This window comes from Thalassophryne amazonica, chromosome 14 (assembly GCF_902500255.1).
Source record: "Thalassophryne amazonica chromosome 14, fThaAma1.1, whole genome shotgun sequence".
NCBI classification, from domain to species: Eukaryota; Metazoa; Chordata; class Actinopteri; order Batrachoidiformes; family Batrachoididae; genus Thalassophryne; species Thalassophryne amazonica.
Genome location: NC_047116.1, coordinates 31,957,385 through 31,981,450, shown reverse-complemented (window position 1 = coordinate 31,981,450; position 24,066 = coordinate 31,957,385). Strand labels below are relative to the sequence as shown.

Genomic DNA, 24,066 nt, shown 5'->3' with positions numbered 1-24,066 from the left:
GCGTCCTCTCTTCTTCTATGGTGTTTAGTGCATCAGTTTAAAGGGCTAATGTTATCTTAGCCTTAGCTGAACAATCGATGGGTCCCACGATTTATCTAGACTGACCGCAAATATGAGTAAATTAAGTACTTTTAATTTTTTTTGTGTTTTTTGTGGCATTTTGTAAATGCGGAAATGCGCTCTGTCATCATAACGTACCCCTGTGAACAAATCAAGTGCACCCGTCTTCTTCTATGGTGTTTAACGGCAGCCGGCATCCTTACTGTTGCATTGCTGCCACCTTCTGCATCAGTGCATTACAGCAGTACTAAATCCTCTCAATGAGTCCAGTGTCTTTCAAGTATTTAAAAAGCCAACAATTCCCCACTTGAGCTTATGTCTGAACTGCTTCCTCCAGAAACCTCTTTCAGGCCTATTCTTCTAAATTCTTAGAGAAGCTTTTGCCTTTCTCTATAATACTTATTACCAGTGATGCCGGTAACGCGTTACTCTAATCTAACCACTTTTTTTAGTAACAAGTAATCTAACGCGTTAATCTTTCCAAATCAGTAATCAGATTAAAGTTACTTCTCCAAGTCACTGTGCATTATTATTATTTTTGCATTGTGGGTCGACAGCAGCATTAAACTTGGTCCGTGGGCAGGAGGTCGGGGTTCGATTGAACTGCCCACTTTAAGCGAGCTGTGAGCTTTTCATCCGCGGTTTTCTGTAGCAGCTACGACTCGTCCTCACCTCTTAAAGCACGGTGACAACAGCACACCTGCACTGAGCTTTACAAAGACATTTTTATGCTTTTTTCTTTATTTAGAATTCTGAGCTGAGCCGCTCCGTATCTGCTCGTTAAAAACAGCTGATCCTCCGCGACGCATCAACAACTAACACTATTTTCCACTCAAATGCACCTAAACTCTTTTTCTGAGGACCACATGATGTGAAAACGCAATAAAACGTTCTTACTTGTAAATCTGGTCATGTTTTCTGCATAAATAAATGTTATCCATTCTTTTTGCTCAAACACCAAAGCAGGGGCGAACCCAGATGGAATGGGGGCATGGGGCAGGGATGTGCCCCCCCCCCCCACAACACCCCTAGATTAAAGGTCCAGTTTTGAAGCCTTTTTTTTACTACAACTACTAATACTACTTATAATAATAATAATTTCGACAAGTAAAATGTTTAGAGAGAATTTAAATGTTAGAAAAATGTTAGAAAGAATTTAATAGTTACATTTATAAACAATGTCGGTTAGAAATGGCAAGTTTTACTGTTACAGTGCTGTCAACAGTTAAATATGAGGTCAAGAAAGAGGTCTTTATTTTATGTTTTATAAAACAAGTATTTATTTTCATTGAAGTCAAGAAAGGGTGACTATAAAGTGAGTTTTGGCAAAACAAGTATCACTGTCATGTTGAGGTGGCAGAGGGTTGTTGTCGGCAGCTGGGGAAAATAACTAAAAAAGTAACTAGTAATCTAACTTAGTTACTTTTACAATTGAGTAATCAGTAAAGTAACTAAGTTACTTTTTGAAGGAGTAATCAGTAATCAGTAACTGGATTACTTTTTCAAAGTAACTGTAACAACACTGCTTATTACAATACATGAGGACATGTTGCACCATCTCTGGCTGTGGACATATTCCACCATACATACCCTTTATTTTATCTATTTTAAAAACAAATTTAACCAGATTGAGGCTTCAAAATTCAATTCAGTTTTCAATTTATTTTCATTTATATAGACCAAATCACAACAAAGTTGCCTCAAGGCACTTCACACAAGTACGGTTTAACCTTACCAACCCCCAGAGCAAGCACACAGGTGACAGTGGTAAGAAAAAAACTCCCTCTGATGATTTGAGGAAGAAACCTCAAGCAGGCCAGACTGAAAGGGGTGACCCTCTGCTTGGGCTATGCTACCGACACAATTTATAGAACAATTCACAAAACGAATATACAGGAAATGTTGCCGGTGCACAGGACAGGAGGGTTACAGAAACAGACACCACACTCATCTCTGCATGGAGCCGCACCTCAAACAGAGAGAAAAAAAAAAACAGAATCAGGCATCAGAAAGACAACAAATGCAGTATAATGTGCCAGCATGCTGTTGCAATACTGTTTTTGCTTTTCCCCAATGGCCAAAAAACCAAAAACACACTGGTAGTATCACATTAGTCTTTGCTAAAAGCCAAAAATACAATAGTTATCAATCAATCCACACATTTCACAACAAACCTAAATGTCCCTGACTCACAATCACTATCAATAACTACTGTATTCACATCCATATGTTTGTGCTTCATGGACACTACCTGTGTTTATTCTTTCCTATATCTCTATGTGTGTATATATGTCTGGCCATGTTGGATGAATGTCAATTTTTTTCTTAAAATAACTGTATTTGCGTGTCTCTTTGTATCTCAGTGTCGACCATGTCTTAACAAACATACACTTTGTCTGTTAAACTATGTAAAAGTAAGTACACCTCTCTGTACATCCCACCTTCAAACACAGCCGCATACGACCATCCATGAAAAATCTACTTAAGCTCCCAGTTTTCGATAGGAATACAAACTTCCTACAGGCACTGCACTAGTAGTATTAAATGGTAATGACCATTTGGAAGGAGGTGGAAATTTTTGTTCATTAACAGAAAGAGGGTGACAATGAATCTTGGTTTTCCTGTAAATACCAGGCCTTCATTGAATGCTGTTCTTGAGAAATGTCAACTGCATCAATTTTCACAATTCTCTTCACAAATGTTACAAACACAGGCGCTTCTTATAGAGTCATGGCAGTTTAGCAAATTTCCTGCACAGGAACCTGACAGCATCCTGGGCTGGCATAAGCCATACAATCATGGGAAGACAGTCCTTCTGTAATGATACAGCCCACAGTGAGTTACAATTTGATTCCAACATGGTTCTAGGAATAGCTTGATCCAAGAATAAAATGTGAGCAGCATTATCAAACTTTGTAAATATGAAACTTTGCACTGCCAATGACCTCTTTGATAAAAAGTACTGATTGTTGCTTATTCCCACTAATGTATATCATCACCAGCACACTAACACATTATACATTATACTGAACAGACAAGAACTTTTTGGTAGAGAAACATCCTTTTCATTTGTACTCACCAACAGCTTAATTTCTCATATCAACTTGAAATTTCCATCAAGAATGTCATCCTAGTGCTTCATATTACTCTTATTCAATGTGTCATGTTTTCTCTATTGTGATAATGTTTTAACATGGTAAAGAAAAGCCTACGCATACAACACAGAATCAGAGTTATACCAAAGTAACTTACAGTTATCACCATTATTAGTTACTGTGTTTCTTGCACCTTTTTTGGCTTTTGGTTTCTTCAACATTGGCATTGATTCCAGAAGCCTCTAGAAGCCCACTGACATGATGGAATACCATTATTGCAACAGATATAAGGCATTAATTGTATTTTTCTGTTCATTTATCTGTATATTAACCCTCTGGGGTCAGAGGGCATTTTTTGGACAGTTCACTCGCCTGGCATAAATGTTTTATTATTGCTGTTAACAGCTCTCCCTGCATCCCACAATCAAGTTTATGTCTCTTTTTTTAGGACAACCTGTTCTTTCATAATATATATGCTTTTGTTATGTTTTATAAGTGTAATAAAGGTTTACAATCAGAAATAACAAAGGAAAAAGTAAAACAGAAAATTATTTTCCACACACATTTATTCAAAACACACAGCAAACTATAATAACTGTTTTGACACTTTATAAATGTAATTTGAGGTCTTGTGTGAAAGACTGTACAACAAAAAGTTCAAACAATAAACACAAATGCACAGTTTGAACAATGTATACAAAATGGTCTATGTGTTTTGTTTGTCTTCAACTCAAAGTAATTTCTGTCTGCTATTACACAAAGGTCACATCACAAATTTCTATTTCTACTGTATTTTAAAGTCTTCTTTCTGACTCTGCAAGCAGCTTTCATTTTACAGTTTGGCTCCTACTGAGCCAAAGTGTGAGGTGTCTGAGGAGTGGCTCCTCTCCCTCACCCCATTGATATGGTAAACAGTGCTTTATGCCAGAGGGAGAGAGCCACAGAGTTATCCAGTAACATTCAAATGCAAACTAGTGGAGCAATCCTGATAGTTACACACTCTTTGTTTGAGCACGTGAGATTGTCATGCGAGGCTCTCCATCTGCTTTCACTTTTGCTGTGTGTAATGGTGCAGGGTGCACTGGAGGAGTTAGGGGCCTATTCAAATGGGCCAACTAGTAAGATATCACTCCTGAAAATGATCTTTGGTTCATCATGTGAGGTAAATCTGCCCTACGATTGGATTTTGGAAAACCCATGTGACGGTGAACCAATTCCGAGTGGACACTCATATTGCGCACGTCATCACACAGCTTCTATGAGGAGTACAAAGATGGCCAACGGTGGATCGAAGTTAACGTTTCAGCCAAAAAAACAAAACAAAACAAGTACGTTTCTATCTCATATCATTAAAAAGTTATTTATAATTTAGTAAAGCCAGAGGGTTAACAGCATAAATAATATTATCATCTTAACACAGTGGCTCCAGTATACAGTAGTACTGGACATTACCTGGTTATTTACTTAAACTAGCTGTACACATCACAGCAATATCTTACACTACAATCGTATCATGAAATGTTGGTATATTTCAGCATGGTACCACTGAAAAACTGCGTACACTGAAAAAAATGATACTTTGGATCAACTTAAAAAAACTGATGTAATTTGTTACAGCTAATTTTTTTTAGTTTTTCACAATGTATATTTGTGATTTTTTTTAAAGTGATTCCAGCAGATTTAAACTGGAAACCACTATTTTCCATTAGACCAATGTAAACAAGTACTTTGAATGAAGTGCACTGATGTTTCAGTTTTTTCAGTGCACTTCTTCTTTCGGCTGTTCCCATTAAGGGTCACCACAGCAAATCAAACGGTTTCCATTTCACTCTGTCCTCTGCATCTTCCTCTGTCAAACCAACCACCTGCCTGTGCTAAATAAACCTCCTCTTTGGCCTCTCTCTTCTACTCCTGCCTGGTGATTCCATCCTCAGCATCCTTCTCCCTATATAACTGGTTTCCCTCCTCTGCACATGTCCAAACCATCTCAATCTCAGCTCTCTGACTTTGTCTCCAAACTGTCCTAACTGTGCTCTGACATGTTCATACCTAAACCTATCTATCCTCATTACTCCCAAATTAAATCGCAGCATCTTCAACTCTGTTACCTTCAACTCTGCTTCCTGTCCTGTTTTATTCCGTACCACCTTTTCTAAGCTGTACAACATAACTGGTCTTACTACTGTCTTGTAAACTTTCCTTCTTCCATCTGCTCTTGCAGATACACTTTCTGTCATAAATCACCTTTCTCCACACACATCACCCTGCCTGTACGCTCTTCTTCACCTCTCTACCACACTCTCCACTCTCCATAGTTGACCCAGAGTATTTAAACTCATTTACCTTAATCACCTCTATTCCTTGTAACCACATTATTCTACTGGGCTCCCTCATTCACACACATGTGCTCATTCTTGCTCCAACTGACTTTCATTCCCCTTCTCTCCAGAGCATATCTGCACCTCTCCAGGCTAGACTCAACCTGCTCTCTACTTTCAGTACAGATTACAATGTCATGCGCAAACTTCATGGAGAAATAATTATTATTTAACAATCTGGTTAGAAACTCCACTGTCTTCTCTCCTGAACATTTCCATGCCTCCCATGGAATATCATCTGGACCAACTGCCTTTCCACTCTTCATCTTCTTCATAGCTGTCCTCACTTAATCTTTACTAATCTCTTGCAGTTCCTGATTTACTCTCTACATTATCCATTCTTCTCTCTTTCTTATTTTCTACATTCATCTGCTCCTCAAAATATTCCCTTGACCTTCTCCTTGCTTGTCAACACATTACCATCTGCATCACCCTAACCTGCTGCACCAGTTTGGTCTCTTTGTTTGCCCAAACAGTACAAGTCCTTGTCTCATTTGTCAGTGTTTAACTTTATGGACAGCTTGCAATATGCCTTTTCCTTCGCCTTTGGCCTTCTCCTTTCACCTTACACGCATCTCCTTGTACCCCTGTCTACTTTCTTCATCTCTCCAACTGTCCCAAATTGGTTACGGCCAACTTCTTTGTCCTTATTCTTTCCTGAACATCTTCATTTCACCATCAAGTCTCCTTTTCTTCCTTCTGCTCTCCAGATGTTGCAGCCAGCACCTTCCTAGCTGTCTCCCTCACCACGTCTGCAGCGCTTTTCCAGATGCCCAAAATCACTTCATCTCCATCCAGTGCCATATCACCTTCTTGAATTTCACACCACACACGACAGTATTTGTTCATATGATTCCATTCATTAGCATGTTGGATACTCCCAGACCTGACCTGATCATAACAAAGTCCAGTCCTTACAGCAAAGCAGGACAGCCCAAGAACAGTCCAAGAGGTTTTGGTCCCATCCTTGTTTGATGTGGAAATAAACTTTGGGTATTGTCGGCACTCTCATTCATTAAATGGTGACGGAGGATATATTCGGTTACCAGTTCCTCCAGAGGGTACCCCTACAACACTGAACTATTTAGCAATGGGATGTTTCGAGGATGCCTGAAATCCAGCAATATAACCCCTACTCACCAAAATACATGGGTCTGTCACAGTTACAACATACACACTGCAATGTTTTGCAAATTCCTGGAGTTGTGTGTTATTGTATCCTATCATGATGTGTGTGTGGTCAGTTTAACTGGGAATGTTTCTAGGGTGTGACTAAGACAATAACAGGCACAACGTTTCTTGCATTCTGCTTCATCCACGCATTTTCACATACCACTGTCCCAGTTCAGGTTATTCTCATGAAGTGTTGATAGTTAAAAGTAGAACAAGTAATGCAAAATAGTTCATACATAACCCATGCAATTGTCAGCCGGGAGGCTGTGATCGCATGAACAAAAACAAACAAATAATCAAACTAACAACAACATTTAATGGATCTTGTGACCAAAAAACAAACAAACAAACAAACAAAAAGGTGGTTATTATTCTTATTATAACTCAAATTCTAACCTTTGTTTCTGAATGCTGAATGAGTATTGTGTTATGAATATGCATCGTTATTCAAAGGGTTATGCTCAAACTTTTCATTTGATTTCATACAAACCACTTAATGAGCATATGTTGCCAAGTTAAAAGCATGAACGTTCGGAATAATCTTTCCACAAACTTTTGTGGAAATCAGCTATGAACATTTTTAGAAATTCAGTAAACAAACATAAATGTGAGTGAAAACAGGTCGTTCGATTGTGTGATATCAGAAGGGATGTGAGGATTGTGTTCCTGTTGTACATCACTGCCTCAAACCTACAACACATGATCACTGTGAACGTCAGCCAGAGACACGTAGCTGTGTACCATGAAGGGGTTTACAGTTTGTGGATTGTCACTGAAATCAAATGACTTTCATCCTTCAACTCAAACTGGAGCTCACAAGTTAAATCACACGCTGAAGAGAACTGATAGAATGAAAATCCACAGACTTTCTGTCTTTCAAGACACATATTTGTCCATCCTGTCTTCAAGCAATGTTTTTAATAGCATCCGTTCAAACTGTAAAATCATCTGATCCATGCTGTGGTGATGTACTGTGATGGAAAAGTGCCACAAATGATAAGTGATGACATCGCCCCAAACCCTCTGAGATCAGCTGGTCTAGTTTTGTGAAAGACAGTCTTTTTGATTCTCTCTGTGTTACCCATCTAAAATGTACACTGAGAAATGTCCTTTAGTCTTTCTTATGTAAGCAGACAGCTGAGTCTCATTAAGCAGATACAGTAAACAGATGAAAGGGAAACTTTAAATACAGTATCAATACTTCGAAAATTGATTTTGATGTGCTTCCAGTTGTCCATGACTGAACAGCGCAAAGACATCTCAACGGACAGAACGGTGACTCTCTCTACTAAGTACCGCGTAAGTATTTTTTTTCTTTTCTGGTTTTAGAACTTGTGTTAAAGTTGCTGACTGGTGTGCTCCAGATGCTGGCTCAGGGAAAGAAGCATTACTTTGTTCTTCTAGTTGCAGTGCCACCTGCATGTGTATGGCCACCTGTCAACTCTGGATTATAATTAGGGCTTCAGTGCCCCTAAAATCGCTTTCTGTATGAGGAAAGTACACTGAAATGTGCACATTAGCCGAGACTGATAGACTGGACTGTTCACATTTCAGGCTGAAAATGGCCTTTTAATGAAAATCAGGTAAGAGTATGCAAAGTTCTGAGGAGATATAGAAAAGTTAGTTCCTTAGTGTCGCAAAATGTGCTTGAATTTTTTTCCGATTATTAAATACGAGAAATCTGTAACAACAATATATAGCAATAATCATAAGAACTATTAAAACTGAACATCAAGTGCAAATAATACATACAAACCAGCTGATATAATAAACTAAGAAACCATAAAAATAATTATAATTAGTAGTAATATGAACATTCATGCCATCTGGAAAGAGTTTTGGAAAATAACTATTGAACTGTAATTGAAGAGTTCAGATGCAAAACTCAGTAAGTGTTTTTTTTTTTTTAATGGAGAAAAATGCAGTTGAAAATGGAGATTTAAAGGAAACCATATTCAGAAATGCACAGACTTTCATCAATAAAATGAAAACAGTTTGTTCAAATTCTTTTATATGTTGCACACAGATGGTCCCCTTGACAGCCAAGTACATGTTGGCCTCAACTAAAAATGTATAGTTTTGGAGATACTGAGTTTTGCATCTGAACTCTTCAATCTGACTTTTTGCTATTCTTGTTTTGCATATTTGAAAATTGTTTGTCGCACTTTGTTTATGTGATCTCTGTTATTTGAATGTTCTAAGGAGTGGGTCGCCTCTCTGAGTCTGGTCTGCTTGAGGGAGGGGTGGTACTATTTTGCAAAATTAAATGCTGCAGTGTATTACACCCTTAAAAATATGGGGGCAGACCTTCTAAACAGGAATCTATTAAGTCTTGGCAAAATGACCCAACCTAACCCCCATGTACATACCCCTGAAAGTGAGTACTGTAGAAAAATGACAAAAACGTTGCACATAATGCTTAAAATATGACTTTTTTGGTCTTTTGCAGGAGATAATTTAATATGATGGTTATGTGTGTCATATGTCACTACAAACTCATTTTCATTTTCAGCAAAAGTGACAGAATTGAATAAAGGGCATAAATAGTGACAAACACTGGTATATCATTGCTATATTTCAGATGTTGGCCATTTGTATGCTTGTTGCAAGTGAAAAATGGCTGCTAAAAATCCTTTACAAGATCACAGGCCAAAAGGACACTTTGTGGTGTAGACTACATAGAGGAGATGCTGCTGCAGTTGAAGAATATGTAGCAGCCACTGACATAGATGAACACACAAAGGTAGGGCGTCTCTACCTGGTGGTTCGCTATGCTCCAGATACCTCACTTTCCCTGACCTCTTTCACCAAATGAAGGACCACAAGAAGCTCCCCATGAACACGTATGCAGTGAATCTGAAGCTCTACCTCAACAGCATACAATTAGTATGCACGATTAGTATTGGCTGACCAATACTAGCTGTGGGCTGAGGGGCTTCTTGTTCCATGGACTATGACCGACATGTTCAGAAAAGGACCATTATGGACATAAACATTATTCAAACCTCACAATATCTACCATGTTCCGATAATATAATTTTTTGTGTGTGATTAAAGAAAATGCTACTAAAATAGCTTTCTTTATTGCTTTACAGGCTCTTTGTCACTGCCAGGCAGCATATTGGAGTGACAAATTATAATGGGGGGGGGGTTCGACTTCAGTGGGGTGGGGGGGTTAGACCAGATAATTTGGTCAATGATTTGTCATGATTGGGTCTGCGGGGCTTATTATGTGTTGTGATACATTTTCTCTCTGTTACTTTTGTGCTTGGGTTTTGGTGGAGGGACTTCTCTTGTCTGGTGTAGGGTGCTTGGTGTTGGGCGTGTCTCTCCTCTCCTCACTTCCTGATTGCCACGCCCCTGTTGCTGAACCTTCCTCACACACCTGTCTTGTATTTCCTCATTATCACTCCTCCTATATAAGTCACTCCCTTTTTTTTTTCTTTCAGTTGTGAGATTGTTGTGTCTTTTTCAAGCATTTGTCCTTTGACATTGCATTTGTCATTTCGATTTCTGTTGCTCTTTTTGGCCTGCCTGGACTGACATTAAACTCTGTAAAGCTTATTTCTGAATCATGCATTTGTGTCCTACCACTTTGTGCCATTGAGTGTGTCAGATTTGCATTTTTTTTGTTCATAATAACTGCCTCCATATTTTAAGTGGGTATTTCAAAATGGTTGTTGTTACACCAACGCCTAATTGAGGTTTTTTCCTCAAAAAGGGGCTGAGGGTGTTTCCCTTAGCACTGTTATCTATGTGATTGCTCCTGGGGTGGGGGGGGGGGGGGGGGGGGGGGGGGGGGGGGGTTGGTGAGATTAAACTTTACCCCTGTGAAGTACCTTGGGGTGACTTATGCTGTGATTTTGCACTATATAAATAAACTGAATTTAATTAAATTAAAATCACATCTTAACTGTTTCATTTAAACTCAACGATGGTGGTCGTTGTACAAATACTTATGGATGAGATTGTATATTGGTATTTTTCCCTTTTTTTACATTTTTTTATTGTTGCATAAATGTTTTTTTTTTTTTTTATTTGCTTAAAATTAAGCACTTTTTAAAATCAAGCAAACAAAATGTGATTGCAGGAGCATTTTACTGTTGCAACCATATTCAGCGTGCACAATTTCTAGGATTAACATTGTCAAAATGTCATAATAGGAAGCTTCAAAAAGGTTTTTATGGTCAAGTAGCTTTAAACTCTTTCAGGGCTTCTGACTGCTGAAGGAAAGGTTAAAGTCATGGTCAAACAAAACAAATTAGTACATGCATTACCAACTGATGCCTTTCTCTTGACAATGAAAAATATGTTTTTTGTTTGTAAGTTCATCATAAGAAGCCATACATTTTTATATCAAATGACTATTGCTGTGAATTCAGAAACATTTTAAGAGCTGAAGCAATGACAGTTGTGTTTTAATGGTTCTGTTTTATATCTCTGTGGTGACGTGACACTGTATTTTATTTTTCATTTGCATCAGCGTTTGTCCTATTAAATGTGATTTATGCGCGTCATTGAGTCAGTGTCTAATGCTTCACCACGTTTATCTACCACAGGTGCCCTTGTCGAAACACGGTCACAAGCAATCAACTCTGATTAGCATTAGCAGCAACAGACACGAGCACGGACGTGCACGAGGAAGAGCATAAGCAGAATGTCAGGGCCTTGGAGAAATTCAAGCTGAGTGACGCAGATCGCTACGCTTTGCTCGAAGAGAAGAGAAACTGAGTGCCCTCGCTATCACGGGACATCTCAGTGACATTTACACCTCCTGACACACATCCAAATAAAAAATGAGGACTACCACAGCACAGCTTCCCAAAAGTCATAAAGCTGTCACAGTCATTAAGACTAAAACAGCTTCAGCAACCAAAAACTTACACAAGAAGTCCATTTACTATTTTATTGCTCTACATCCAGACTGGACTGGCAACTTCAATAATGCAATATGTGGGGTGAAACCAGACGATCACAACGTGGTTGGAATGGACCCACTGCAAAAACACAATCTTACCAAGTATTTTTCATGCGTCCAGTATGAGAAGTCTATTTTTTTTAAACTTTTTTTCGAGTGGTGATTGAGAAGTTTGGAGCCTGACCCAGAAAAAGTAGGGTGTGGCCCTCTATCCTCCTGAGAATCCAACATTTCTCAAAATTGCACCCAGTGATTCAAATCTTCACACATTCTCAAGAAATATTGGTTTTTCAGAATGCAAATGATGGAGAACCACAACCTGATCTCACGCCAAGTTCATGATGGCATCATGAAAAGTGATTTAATCTATTAGTTCATGATACTGTCACAAAATGGAGTAGATTTGTAAAAAAAAAAAAAAAATCGTGATGTATCATGAAATTTGAGGTGACACAGGGGCGGGGAAGGAAGGCATTGGGGTTAAGGTTAGGGATAAAAATTACTGATCGAAGGGTGACTGCATCACAAAAATGTAATTCAAAGTAATGTAAACGTTTCTTGACAGGATCACCCCCCCCCCCCCCCCCCCCCCAAGAAACAAACAAAACACAAACAAAAAAACAATAACTTAAGACGGTGCTGAGAACCACGCCCAACTTTTTCTGGGTCAGGGTCAAAACTTCTCTATCGCCCCTCATAAGCTAAAACACCTTGTTTGAATGTGTAAAAAAAAAAAAAAAAAATCAAAATCTGTCAATGAAACAAATGAAAACTCACTCAAGAGTTCTTGAAATAAGGTCAGAAAACCTAATTTTGAGCTTTATTTTATGAGTATTAGGAAGTGATTAATCTTTTACAAAGTTTACAAATAACACAACAGCTTAAAAATCTTATGGTGAGTAAAAAAAAAAAGCTTTCATGTCAGATATGACTCAAAACAAGATGTTTCCAAGCTTGTTTAAAAGCAAGTTCTTATTGTCGTAGATTGCCCCCTGTGTCAATTGTCATTGTGTTCCATGTGTGTCTTTCTGTTGGTTGTCTTTGTGTTTTGTCCCGTGCGTTTATGGTCATCGTATGCCAGTTATGTTCCTCATCTGTTAGTTGTGTTGTTTTCCTGGGTTTGTACTTATTTGCTTCTTTGAGTTCCATGTTTTCTGCCTTTGTTTTCTTGATTTGTACTTGGTTGTTTTTGTGGTTCTCCTTTTCAGTTTGATTAGTATTATGAAATGATTTTGGGTTCACTCACCCCAGAGTTGTATTTTGAGTTTTGAGTCACCTTGTGTGTGAGTGTTTCTGTGTGTGTATCGTTTTCCGATGTCCCTTCTTTTTCCCAAGCACTCCACACCTGTCACTCGTTTGGTCATTTATGTTTCTGTAGTTAAGTCTGCACTATTTCCTGTTTTGTTGCCATATTCTTCTTGTTCCCCTTGCGTCGAACGTTTTGAGTATTCCATTATCTTTGTAACTTCCCATGCATTTCCTTGCATTTCTTGTGTTAGTTTTGATTATTTCCTTGACATCCCCGTGAGCTTTGCCATTCTGTGACTTTCCTGAGTTCATTGCCCTGTGTTTTTACCCAGTTCATTTGTTGCCTCCTTGCCTGCATTTTTGGTGGATTGTATTTTGGTTTTGACTCCTGTGGAGCCCTTTGCACTCACTCTGTTTAGTTGGACTTGACTCACGTGTGTTTGGACAATAAATCACCTTACCCCCTGTTTTGGTTACTATCTGCATTGTTGGTTTCATTCAAACACTGCTAACGCAACACCTTATATCGTACCGTAATTTTTACTTGCAATGCATTTTCAAAAATATTAAGTGTATTTTAATTAGAAATTAGACAAACATACAGCACATTTTAAAAAGTGAACCTGCTGAGCACCATGTGTGCACCTCACAAAACAGATTTAATTTGAAAAGTGAAATACAAATGAGGCAAATGCACATACCCATGAAGCCAGGAGTAACAGTTATCAGGAAAAAGAGTAATTTAGTAAGAATTTCAAATCTGGATTCAAAAGCAAGCAAACAGGCTTTTATGTCTTTAATTTCCTTGCACTATTTCAGAGGGAATAATGAGAAGATGATGCGTACTCACTTTGATCTGACTTTGTCGGGGATGTCGGATTTATCTTCTCTGTGGAGTTGTCACTTCCTTCATCCACAACGTAATCGAAATTTAAGATATACATTATCACCACACCCTCCTCGTTCTTCACTGGGATTATGTGAGTGTTACACTGAAAGTCCGAACCTGAAAGACAAACACACAAAATGACAAGAAACACCTTCAGTCTGTTCTGTCTCAAATATTGACTGTATCACCAAGTGAACTTTAATCCACATCAGACGTCTAGGAATGAGACCTTTATATGATGGAAAATTCTCTCAAACAGGTCATTTTCAAGCACATTTGAAGCCACAATGTGTAAGATTTAGTGTCATCTAGTGGTCAGGTTGCAGATTGCAATATGTTGTCACAGGTTATTTTATTAGTCAAGTGTTACAGCATGCACTGGTGCTGCATTTTGCCGCATCCACAACACCATGGAACTGCCTTGGGTCCATCCAGGATTTTGTTAGCCTTCACACTTGCATGATCCCCAATTTCACAAAAACGAGGGCTCTCAAACCAACTCATTGTTGCCAGTGTCGCTGACCGAATGGTTCCCCCTAAGGGCCCCTTCACACATAGTACAAATGTGGTAGAATTGCGCATGAAGCAGAAATCGTATGCAATATGTGTAAAATCATAGCTGCCTCCAACACCTCATACACCTGTTTCTACAACTATTTGTGCACACCAGTGGCTGAAAGACAGACTGTGCCCTGTGAGAGCCGTTGAATCCTCTCGCGGCAGGTGTCGGCCAAATTCCAGCTGATACACATGAACATCTAACACTGCTTGCTTGGCACTTAGAAAATGTGTGGCCATTTGCACTATTAGCACGAAAACAGTGAGCAGACAATCACTTTTGAGCTGGATGTGAAATTTGTCTAAGTGTCCCCACGAGTGTGGCTTTGCAAACAACACACATGTGGTCTGCATGTGTATCGCCCCTGCTCCCCCAACACCTGTGGTGTGCCGGGGAGGTACACTTAAATAAAATGCTGATATATATGCTGCACAGACATGATCACATGGGGGCCAGACAGGCAGGTCAGAGCACACACAGCACTGGGAGGTGCCTGTCAGCTGCTGATCACAGACTCACTGACAGCTCACATAACAGACACAGCGACACGGTGGTGGGTGCGCTGAACTGACACGTGTTGTGGCCACCGACAGGCACGGCTGCGGAGATCCGTGGTTCTGAACATCCCAGCTGGAGAACAGGTATCGTGTTTGGACGGACATGGACTAACAACTGTCCACTGTGACTCACGTGTGCCTGCTTGCTGTCCTCACATGGACATACATAAAAACATATATTGCTATTGCGACGGGCTGGAGAAACTGTCAGTGGACTGTCAGTTCATGTGGACACGCAGCAGGCGATCTGAATGTCACGTCTGTCTGACAGGACACGCATGTCCTGTGAGCGGCGCGGGGCAGTACCATATGACAACTCAACAGTGCGACAAATACACCACTTTCAGTCACATATCAGCAGAAATACGCCATAACAAACGCCGTTTGGTCGGTTATCACGGCATTTTTTTCTCTTTTTTAAAAAAAGAGATTTTAGCCATTTTTTTTAGCCATTTCACTCTCCAGTTATATGACAGTGATTGTAGTGCAGTGGTAAAGTTTCTGTCTGGTAATCAGAGCTTGCAGGTTCAAATCCTGTGAGTGTCATTTATTTTTTTATTTTAGCAGGGTTATTTAATTGCAGGGTTCTGTATTGCGTCCCCTTTTATTTATTATTTATATCAACCCAGTGACATTCACTAATTATGCAGCTGGTTTTCATTTTATTGTTTTCCACATCAGTGGTGTGATGTGGTGCTCAACACCATTGCGTGCACAATACCATCGCAGCAGGATCATGCACGCCTACCCATTGGCTTGATGTTTTTGTGGTTCGCTCATATGAGCTGTTCTGCCATGATTCACCCTGATTTGTACTTATTTGTACTATGTATGAAGGGGCCCAAAAAATCGTTCCCCCTGCCTTCACTGCGCATGCATCATTTAGGAGTGTCAGCAGCAAATCACAGATTATCGCCTCGTTTCTACTTAAAACTGCACTCCAGTCATCATGTATAAATAAAAGACGGGCAGTGATGAGAGCGTGACAGCAGCACGTCTGAGTCTGATTCTCACCCAAAGCGATCAAGGGGAATAATGTGATTATAAACCATCAGATGACAAAGTAAAACCTCTTAAATCATTCTAAAGTCAGATTTAAGCAGAAACGAAGTGATAATCTGTGAACTGCTGCTGACGCTCCGAAATAATGCATGCGCAGTGAAGGTAGGGGGAACCGATTTTTAGGGGGGGACCGTTTGGTCGGCGGCACCGGTAATTATACACTCATGAACAGATTGGTGTGAATGCTATATTCCATTTCTGCCAATAACCTGCCATAAATTCTACACTCTGTAGCTTTAACAAACTGAATTATAATAAACCTGCTCAGATTTCAAATGCACATTTGGAAAGCTGGGCTGAAGTTGATCCGAAGTGCATATCTGTCTGCATGCAAAATGAAGACGATTATGGTGCCAGAGCTGCAGACCTTAGAAGAGATCAAACAGGCAGATTTACTTCACAGGGCTGCCATGTGCTTGTACGAATAATAACTAGAACTGAGCATCCCATGAGGCAGTGGAGCTGAAAACCTCCCATCATGTAAACTTAGTTTTGGTCCTGGCATATTGCAATTTCTGGTCCGTGCCAGTATTAGTTGTGTTAGTGAAGACTATTGACGCCTGGAGGCATACCTGCCTGACAATAAACCTTTACCTAGCAGGCTTTGGAACAGCACACCAAAAGTGACAGTATTGTGGACCGAAGGCGGCTTTCAGTTTGCTCTTTTTAAAAAAAAATCTTTGAGCTCACTGCAAATCGCAGCCCATTATCGAAAACCGCATTATATATAAAGAAGTATATCATTTTAGAGAGGGTCATCATGGTAGATAGCCTCAGCCAATGTTCTGATTGAACAAATCAGTGAAAATATCCACAGGTGTCGAACTCGACGCCCGGGTGTGATGATACAAAGCGGAGAACTGATCAGATTTAGAGGGGGTGCGATGGAGGGATCATCTTGTTCTACATTGTCTTTATTTGTTTAGCGAGGTGTTGTGACAAGTTCACAACTTTCGACAGTCTGTCGTCTTTTTCAGTGTCCCTGAGTCTCCTTTCATCAAACACCTTTTCTGGAAGGCAGATCTTGATCCCTACTCAATTAACGAGAATCAACCAGCAACAGCAGCTGCTATGGCTTTGTTATTGGTAATGTAGTACACATGTGACCACGCAATCTATCAGATTGTGGAGAGATGGCACATATCAGCTGTTTAGACCCTTTTTGGAACACTTGCAATTCAGACACCAGCAGAAAATGCAAACAAACAAACAAACAAACAAACAAAAACAAACAACAACAACAAAGAAACAATTCTGCAACAGGTAGTTGTATTGAAATCATCTTGCAAATTGAGAAAATCTTTGCAAACATAGACAACATAAATATAGCAAGCAGCACTTGCATCAATTTAATTGGATGTGTTTGGATGCCTGCTGCAAATTCACATAATGCATGCATGAAAAAAACGCGTGTTGCCAGAATGCCTGCGTTTATATGTTTAGAATTAATGGTTATAATAAAAAAATATAATGGTGCTAAAATACGCTTGACCATATGAGCATGTTCAATAAAGCCCCTCTATCAGTCAATCATAAACACTATTTAAGTTTTAACAGCATCTGCAGGAGGGTGTGCATGTATGTCTACACGAGCTTTTGAAAAGAGTGGAAGTTAGCTTTCAATTTAATTTCAATTTCAATTTATTTTCATTTATATAGCGCCAAATCACAACAGAGTTCCCTCAAGGCGCTTCACACAAGTAAGGTCTAACCTTACTAACCTCCATAGCAACAGTGGTAAGGAAAAACTCCGTCTGAGGAAGAAACCTCAAGCAGACCAGACTCAAAGGGGTGACCCTCTGCTTGGGCCATGCTACAGACATAAATTACAGAACAATTCACAGAACCAATTCACAAAACAAATATACAGGAAATGCTGTTGGTGCACAGGACAGCAGGGTCGCCAGCACAAATACAACTCCCATCTCTGGATGGAGCTGCACCTTAAACAGAGAGAAAAAACAGAATCAGGCATCAGAAAGATGAGAAATACTGTATAATTTGCCAGTATTAAACAACAAAAAAAACAGGAAATACTAAGGTGATCGCCAGTCACTAGCCCTAAACTTCACTAAAAGACCCAGAATTTAGGTAAAGTTGAGGCCGTGGCCCGCTCCAATTACTAATAAATGAATTAAAAGAGTAAAAAGCGTAAAACAAAACTGTACCAGTATGCTAGCCATATGAAAGGGAAAATAAGTGCGTCTTAAGTCTGGACTTGAAAGTCTCCACAGAATCTGACTGTTTTATTGATGCAGGGAGATCATTCCACAGAACAGGGGCACAATAACAGAAAGCTCTGTGACCCGCAGGGACACAAAGTAGTCCTGCACCCTGAGAATGCAGAGCCTGGGCCGGTATGTAAGGTTTAATTATACTCAACAAAAATATAAACGCAACACTTTTGGTTTTGCTCCCATTTTGTATGAAATGAACTCAAAGATCTAAAACTTTTTCCACATACACAATGGGCCTCATGTATCAATGTTGCGCACTTGTGGTGTAAATTTACGGCGTAAACTTGAAATACACCAAAGTCACCATGACATGTATCAAGCAGTGCGCACCTGCCCATTTCTGGCGTACGCCTGACGTGATCTTGATAAATGCGGCGGGTGGAAACGATTGTAATTATAATAAACACGGCCATAAATTTTCAGACTCCACTTCAGACACACCCTCATTTTACGACATGGAAGTCGGGAAGACGGCAATGAAAAAGAACTCCACCAATCACGACGCGTGCCAATAGAGCATCAAAAGCGGCCGTCGTATCAATTGTTTTGTAGTATATAATCAATAAAGTGTTACAGTGGTCCCTCATTAATCGCTGGAGTTACGTTCTAAAAAGTAGCCCGTAATACACGAAACCGCGACATAGTCAGCGTTATTTTTTACAATTATTATAGACGTTTCAAAGCTGTAAAACCCCTCACTACACAGTTTATACACTTTTCTCAATCATGAACATTTTCTCACTTTTCTCTCATGTGTAAACACTCTCAAAGTTCAAACCTTAGTAGGAAAATAATACCAAACTGTTTTCAGGCCCAAACATTTGTTTGAGAAATAAAAATAGAACGTTTTCCTATAAATAATTATGATGGCTTTAAGAACTAACGAATTAATTTTAATGATCAACGAACGAGGTCGGACACATAAGAAATTATTAATAGTGATTGACCAGTATTTCACAGATCGGGCCTCTGCGTCCTGGCGCTGCGCCTTTTCCCACTCACACCTGGCTGCAGCAGGTGTCTGTGTCCGTGTGACAAACACAGTTATGAGTAGTTGTTGGCGCTCTTTTCTCTTCTGGGCAACAAGATTCTTATAAACAGATACACAGAGCACTGTAAAAAAAAAAAAAAAAAAGGCATGCAAAATTGGACTAAAAACTCCGCGAGACTCCAAGGCCACGACAGGTGAACGGCGTTATAGCGAGGGACCACTGTATTCTCTTTTCACATGTCAATAATTCTTGACATGTGGATATTTGCTCGCTCAATTAATAAGACACGCCTAATCTGTCAGATTTCTTTATTTTTTTAAATGTATTTCTGTATTTATTTTATTGTGACAACCGAATGGAGACGACAAAACCTGGCTGCAGTACGGGCGAATTAAGGGAATGACGGAACTACAGTTGTTATTATCAATTTCAAGGTCTAAAACAATCACACCACATGAAGTTAAGCTCAGCGCTGCTCTGGCTCCAGGCTCGAAGTCTGGAGAAAAAGGCGAGCAGCGCTTTCCTTCCTGTCAGCGCTGTGGCCACGGATCATGCTCCATAACAATCCCGCAAAGGCAGGATTTGTATTGGTTATTATGTAGTATAATCAGGAAGGTGTTATTTATGTAACATATGCATTGATTTGTATAATGGCACTGTTTATCATGTTGATCATCTTCATTTTTATGTGGATTCCAGCACTGGTTCATTTTGGTGTATAATTTACGCCACCTCTCGACTTGGTGTATATTTTCAGCGCAGCGTACGCCAACGACCACATTGATAAATGCCAAGTAGCGCAGCCATTTTTGCGTACACCCCATATACGCTCAAATATCGCCGTACGCAATGTTGATACATGAGGCCCATTATCACCATTTCCCTCAAATATTGTTCACAAACCAGTCTAAATCTGTGATAGTGAGCACTTCTCCTTTGCTGAGATAATCCATCCCACTTCACAGGTGTACCATATCAAGATGCTGATTAGACACCATGATTAGTGCACTGGCCAAGAGCAGGGGTGGTGGCCAAGTGGTTAATGCGCTTGGTTTCAGTTCAGAAGGTTCCGGGTTCAAATCCCACCTCTGCTACATTTCTCCATGTAATGTGGAGTTGCGTCAGGAAGGGCATCCGGCTTAAACCTGTGCCAATTCAACATGCAGATCCACCTTGGATTTGCTGTGGCGACCCCAAGTGCAAACAAGGGAGCAGCCGAAGGAACTTACTATTAGTGCACAGGTGTGCCTTAGACTGCCCACAATAAAAGGCCACTCTGAAAGGTGCAGTTTTATCACACAGCACAATGCCACAGATGTCGCAAGATTTGAGGGAGCGTGCAATTGGCATGCTGACAGCAGGAATGTCAACCAGAGATGTTGCTCGTGTATTGAATGTTCATTTCTCTACCATAAGCCGTCTCCAAAGGCGTTTCAGAGAATTTGGCAGTACATCCAACCAGCCTCACAACCGCAGACCACATGTAACCACACCAGCCCAGGACCTCCACATCCAGCATGTTCACCTCCAAGATCGTCTGAGTTGGAGAGGTGTTCTCTTCACAGATGAATCCCGGTTCACACTGTCCAGGGCAGATGGCAGACAGCGTGTGTGGCATCGTGTGGGTGAGCGGTTTTCTGATGTCAATGTTGTGGTTCGAGTGGCCCATGGTGGCGGTGGGGTTATGGTATGGGCAGGCGTCTGTCATGGACGAAGAACACAAGTGCATTTTATTGATGGCATTTTGAATGCACAGAGATACCGTGATGAGATCCTGAGGCCCATTGTTGTGCCATACATCCAAGAACATCACCTCATGTTGCAGCAGGATAATGCACGACCCCATGTTGCAAGGATCTGTACACAATTCTTGGAAGCTGAAAATGTCCCAGTTCTTGCATGGCCGGCATACTCACCGGACATGTCACCCATTGAGCATGTTTGGGATGCTCTGGACCGGTGTATACGACAGCGTGTACCAGTTCCTGCCAATATCCAGCAACTTCGCACAGCCATTGAAGAGGAGTGGACCAACATTCCACAGGCCACAATTGACAACCTGATCAACTCTATGCGAAGGAGATGTGTTGCACTGCATGAGGCAAATGGTGGTCACACCAGATACTGACTGGTATCCCCCCCCAATAAAACAAAACTGCACCTTTCAGAGTGGCCTTTTATTGTGGGCAGTCTAAGGCACACCTGTGCACTAATCATGGTGTCTAATCAGCATCTTGATATGGCACACCTGTGAGGTGGGATGGATTATCTCAGCAAAGGAGAAGTGCTCACTATTACAGATTTAGACTGGTTTGTGAACAATATTTGAGGGAAATGGTGATATTGTGTATGTGGAAAAAGTTTTAGATCTTTGAGTTCATCTCATACAAAATGGGAGCAAAACCAAAAGTGTTGCATTTATATTTTTGTTGAGTGTAGGTCAGTTAGGTAGGGAGGTGCCAGTCTGTGAACGATTTTATAGACTAGTAGCAGAACCTTAAAATCTGATCTCACTGGGACAGGAAGCCAGTGAAGAGATGCCAAAATGGGTGTAATGTTGTTGAACTTTCTGCTTCGTGTCAAAAGTCTGGCTGCAGCATTTTGAACCAATTGGACACCCCTAATGCTAGATTGCGGTAAACCAGAAAATAGAACATTGCAGTAGTCCAATCTAGAAGAGATAAAAATATGGATCAGGGTCTCAGCATCAGCCGATGCATCAGGATGGGACGAATCTTATCTATATTTCACAGGTGGAAGAAAGCAGTCCTAGTAATATTTCTAATGTGGAGGTCAAAGGACAATGTAGGATCAAAAATTACCCCAAGGTTCCTCACTTTGTCAGTGTGATGTATGACACACTGACAAAGTGAGGGCTTTGAGTTGGCGGAAGTTAGTGTGCACGCTAACATCAACGAAATGTCTTCTAAATCACTTCAGAGGTGCTATTAGGTTCCAAAAACAGCCTTTTCGGTTTTAGAAGTCTTTATTTCTCGTGAGCATTTGCATAATGTATGATAAAGGTGTAATATTTAGCCAAAAACGAAGCGAAGTTATCAGTTAGTGACACCATTAAGTGACGTCACCACGCTAACATCCAAGATAGCATACCACAAAAATAGGAACAGAATGTGACATTTTAATCTCTTAAAATATGCCAAGTTTAGCCACCTTTGAAGACTCCGGCAGTAATAGAACTGGACCTATGCTGAGCACAGACAAACGGACGACAAGCCTTTGCAATACCCGATGGCCATATTTGATGGCCTCGGGTAACAACTTCACAATGTGTTTGAAAAATTCAATTTGTACAAGCATTTTACATTTTGTTTTCAATAAGCACATTTTAATTCCAGTTCCACATATGGTAAGTAGTCTCGCAATAATACTTGGCTTCTGCATATTGCCTTGTTCTGTATTTTGAATGCATTTGACAAAAATATGCAGTATAATGTACAATAGCTTGAATTCAGAATGTTCCCAGTCCACCCTGTCTGTCTGTGTTGGAGTGTGTCTCGTGCTCACAGAGGACACACAGTATGAGTGTTGAGTGTAATCTCCTCAGGCTCACAGACACTCTGCCAGCAGCATTCATTAGCAGCAGACTTTCTTTCTGGCTAAATATAACCATCCTGGTCTGCATCAACACCAGGTTTCTGCTGAAGGGATTTTTTTTTTTCCCGAAACAAAAACATGTAGAAGCAATGCTGCACTGTCAGCATGATCGATCAATTTATCTATCTATTGAACCCTAATTCATAAAAATGTGGGACAGCATGGAAAATACGAAAAAACTGAAATAAATAAACAAAAATAAAATCACAATGCAGTGATTCTTAGATATACTTTGACTTCTGTTTCATTGCAGACAATATTAACGCAGGATATTTCATGTTTTTTTTTTCCTCATCAACTTCATTTAAATTGTTATAGTAATATACATTAATTTCTCACCTAAAATATATGACTAAAAAAGTTAGGATGCTAAACAGATGTGGTTGCCGACTCACTCAGGCGTGTAAGTACACTTGGTCTAAATTTTGCAAGGTGTCTAGGGTTTTTGAAGCATTCTGAGAAAAGAAGTTGACTGTGTATGAATATTTATGAACTGCATTTGCTCAGCGCATTACTTACTAAAAGAAATAAACAGGTGGAGCTTTTTTTAAACTTTTATTTTTAAATACCAACAGCAGCTGATCTTCTCTGTGTCAGCCTGATCCCATCAGATCTCAGAAGCTAAGCAGTGCAGGAACTGGTTAGTACTTGGATAGGAGACCTCTTTGGAACACCAACGGCTGTGTGTGTTTCTCCAGGTAAAACTGGAGTTGCGTCAGGAAGGGCATCTGGAGTAAAACTTGTGCCAAACATCAATGTGGATCTGGTTGTATCCACTGTGGCGACCCCAAACACAAAACGGGAGCAGCCGAATGGACAACAACAACAACATTTTTAAATACCAACCACAGGATTTACTTGCTGTATGTTTCAATGCCTGTATGAACACATTCATCTGGCATGTTTTTTACTTTTTAGGGTAGGGTTCGGGTAATTTCTTCAAGTTACTATACTCCTATAAGCAGCAATGGGCACAGCTAATTGAAAAGTTAGCTTCGATAACCATTAAACCGCTAAATGAAAAGTTAACTTTTATAACGCTAAACTGATAAACCGCAAAAAAAAAAAAAAAAAAAAAAAAAAAAAAATTAGCGGAAGTTGTCACTAACTTTTAGTACTGATTCAGTCGCGACCACATCGGATTACCCTGTCGGCTATTGATAAGCCAGTTTTGACTTTAAGATTTCCAGGATCACAAACACAAAACGAACGCACAAAAGATAAATAAATAAATAAATAAATAAATAATAAAAAAAAAATAACAAACACTGTCATCACCTTTA

At 39.9% G+C, this 24,066-nt stretch overlaps 1 protein-coding gene across 1 annotated transcript in view; it reads right to left on the bottom strand.

The window, feature by feature from the left end:
• The window catches only part of LOC117524703 (potassium voltage-gated channel subfamily H member 7-like), a 136,717-nt gene that overhangs the window by 83,979 nt on the left and 28,672 nt on the right, over window positions 1–24,066 (bottom strand). The window contains exon 3 of the mRNA XM_034186519.1: window positions 13,723–13,878. Within this exon, the coding sequence (XP_034042410.1) occupies window positions 13,723–13,878 (156 nt within the window). The remainder of the gene's footprint in view (window positions 1–13,722; window positions 13,879–24,066) is intronic.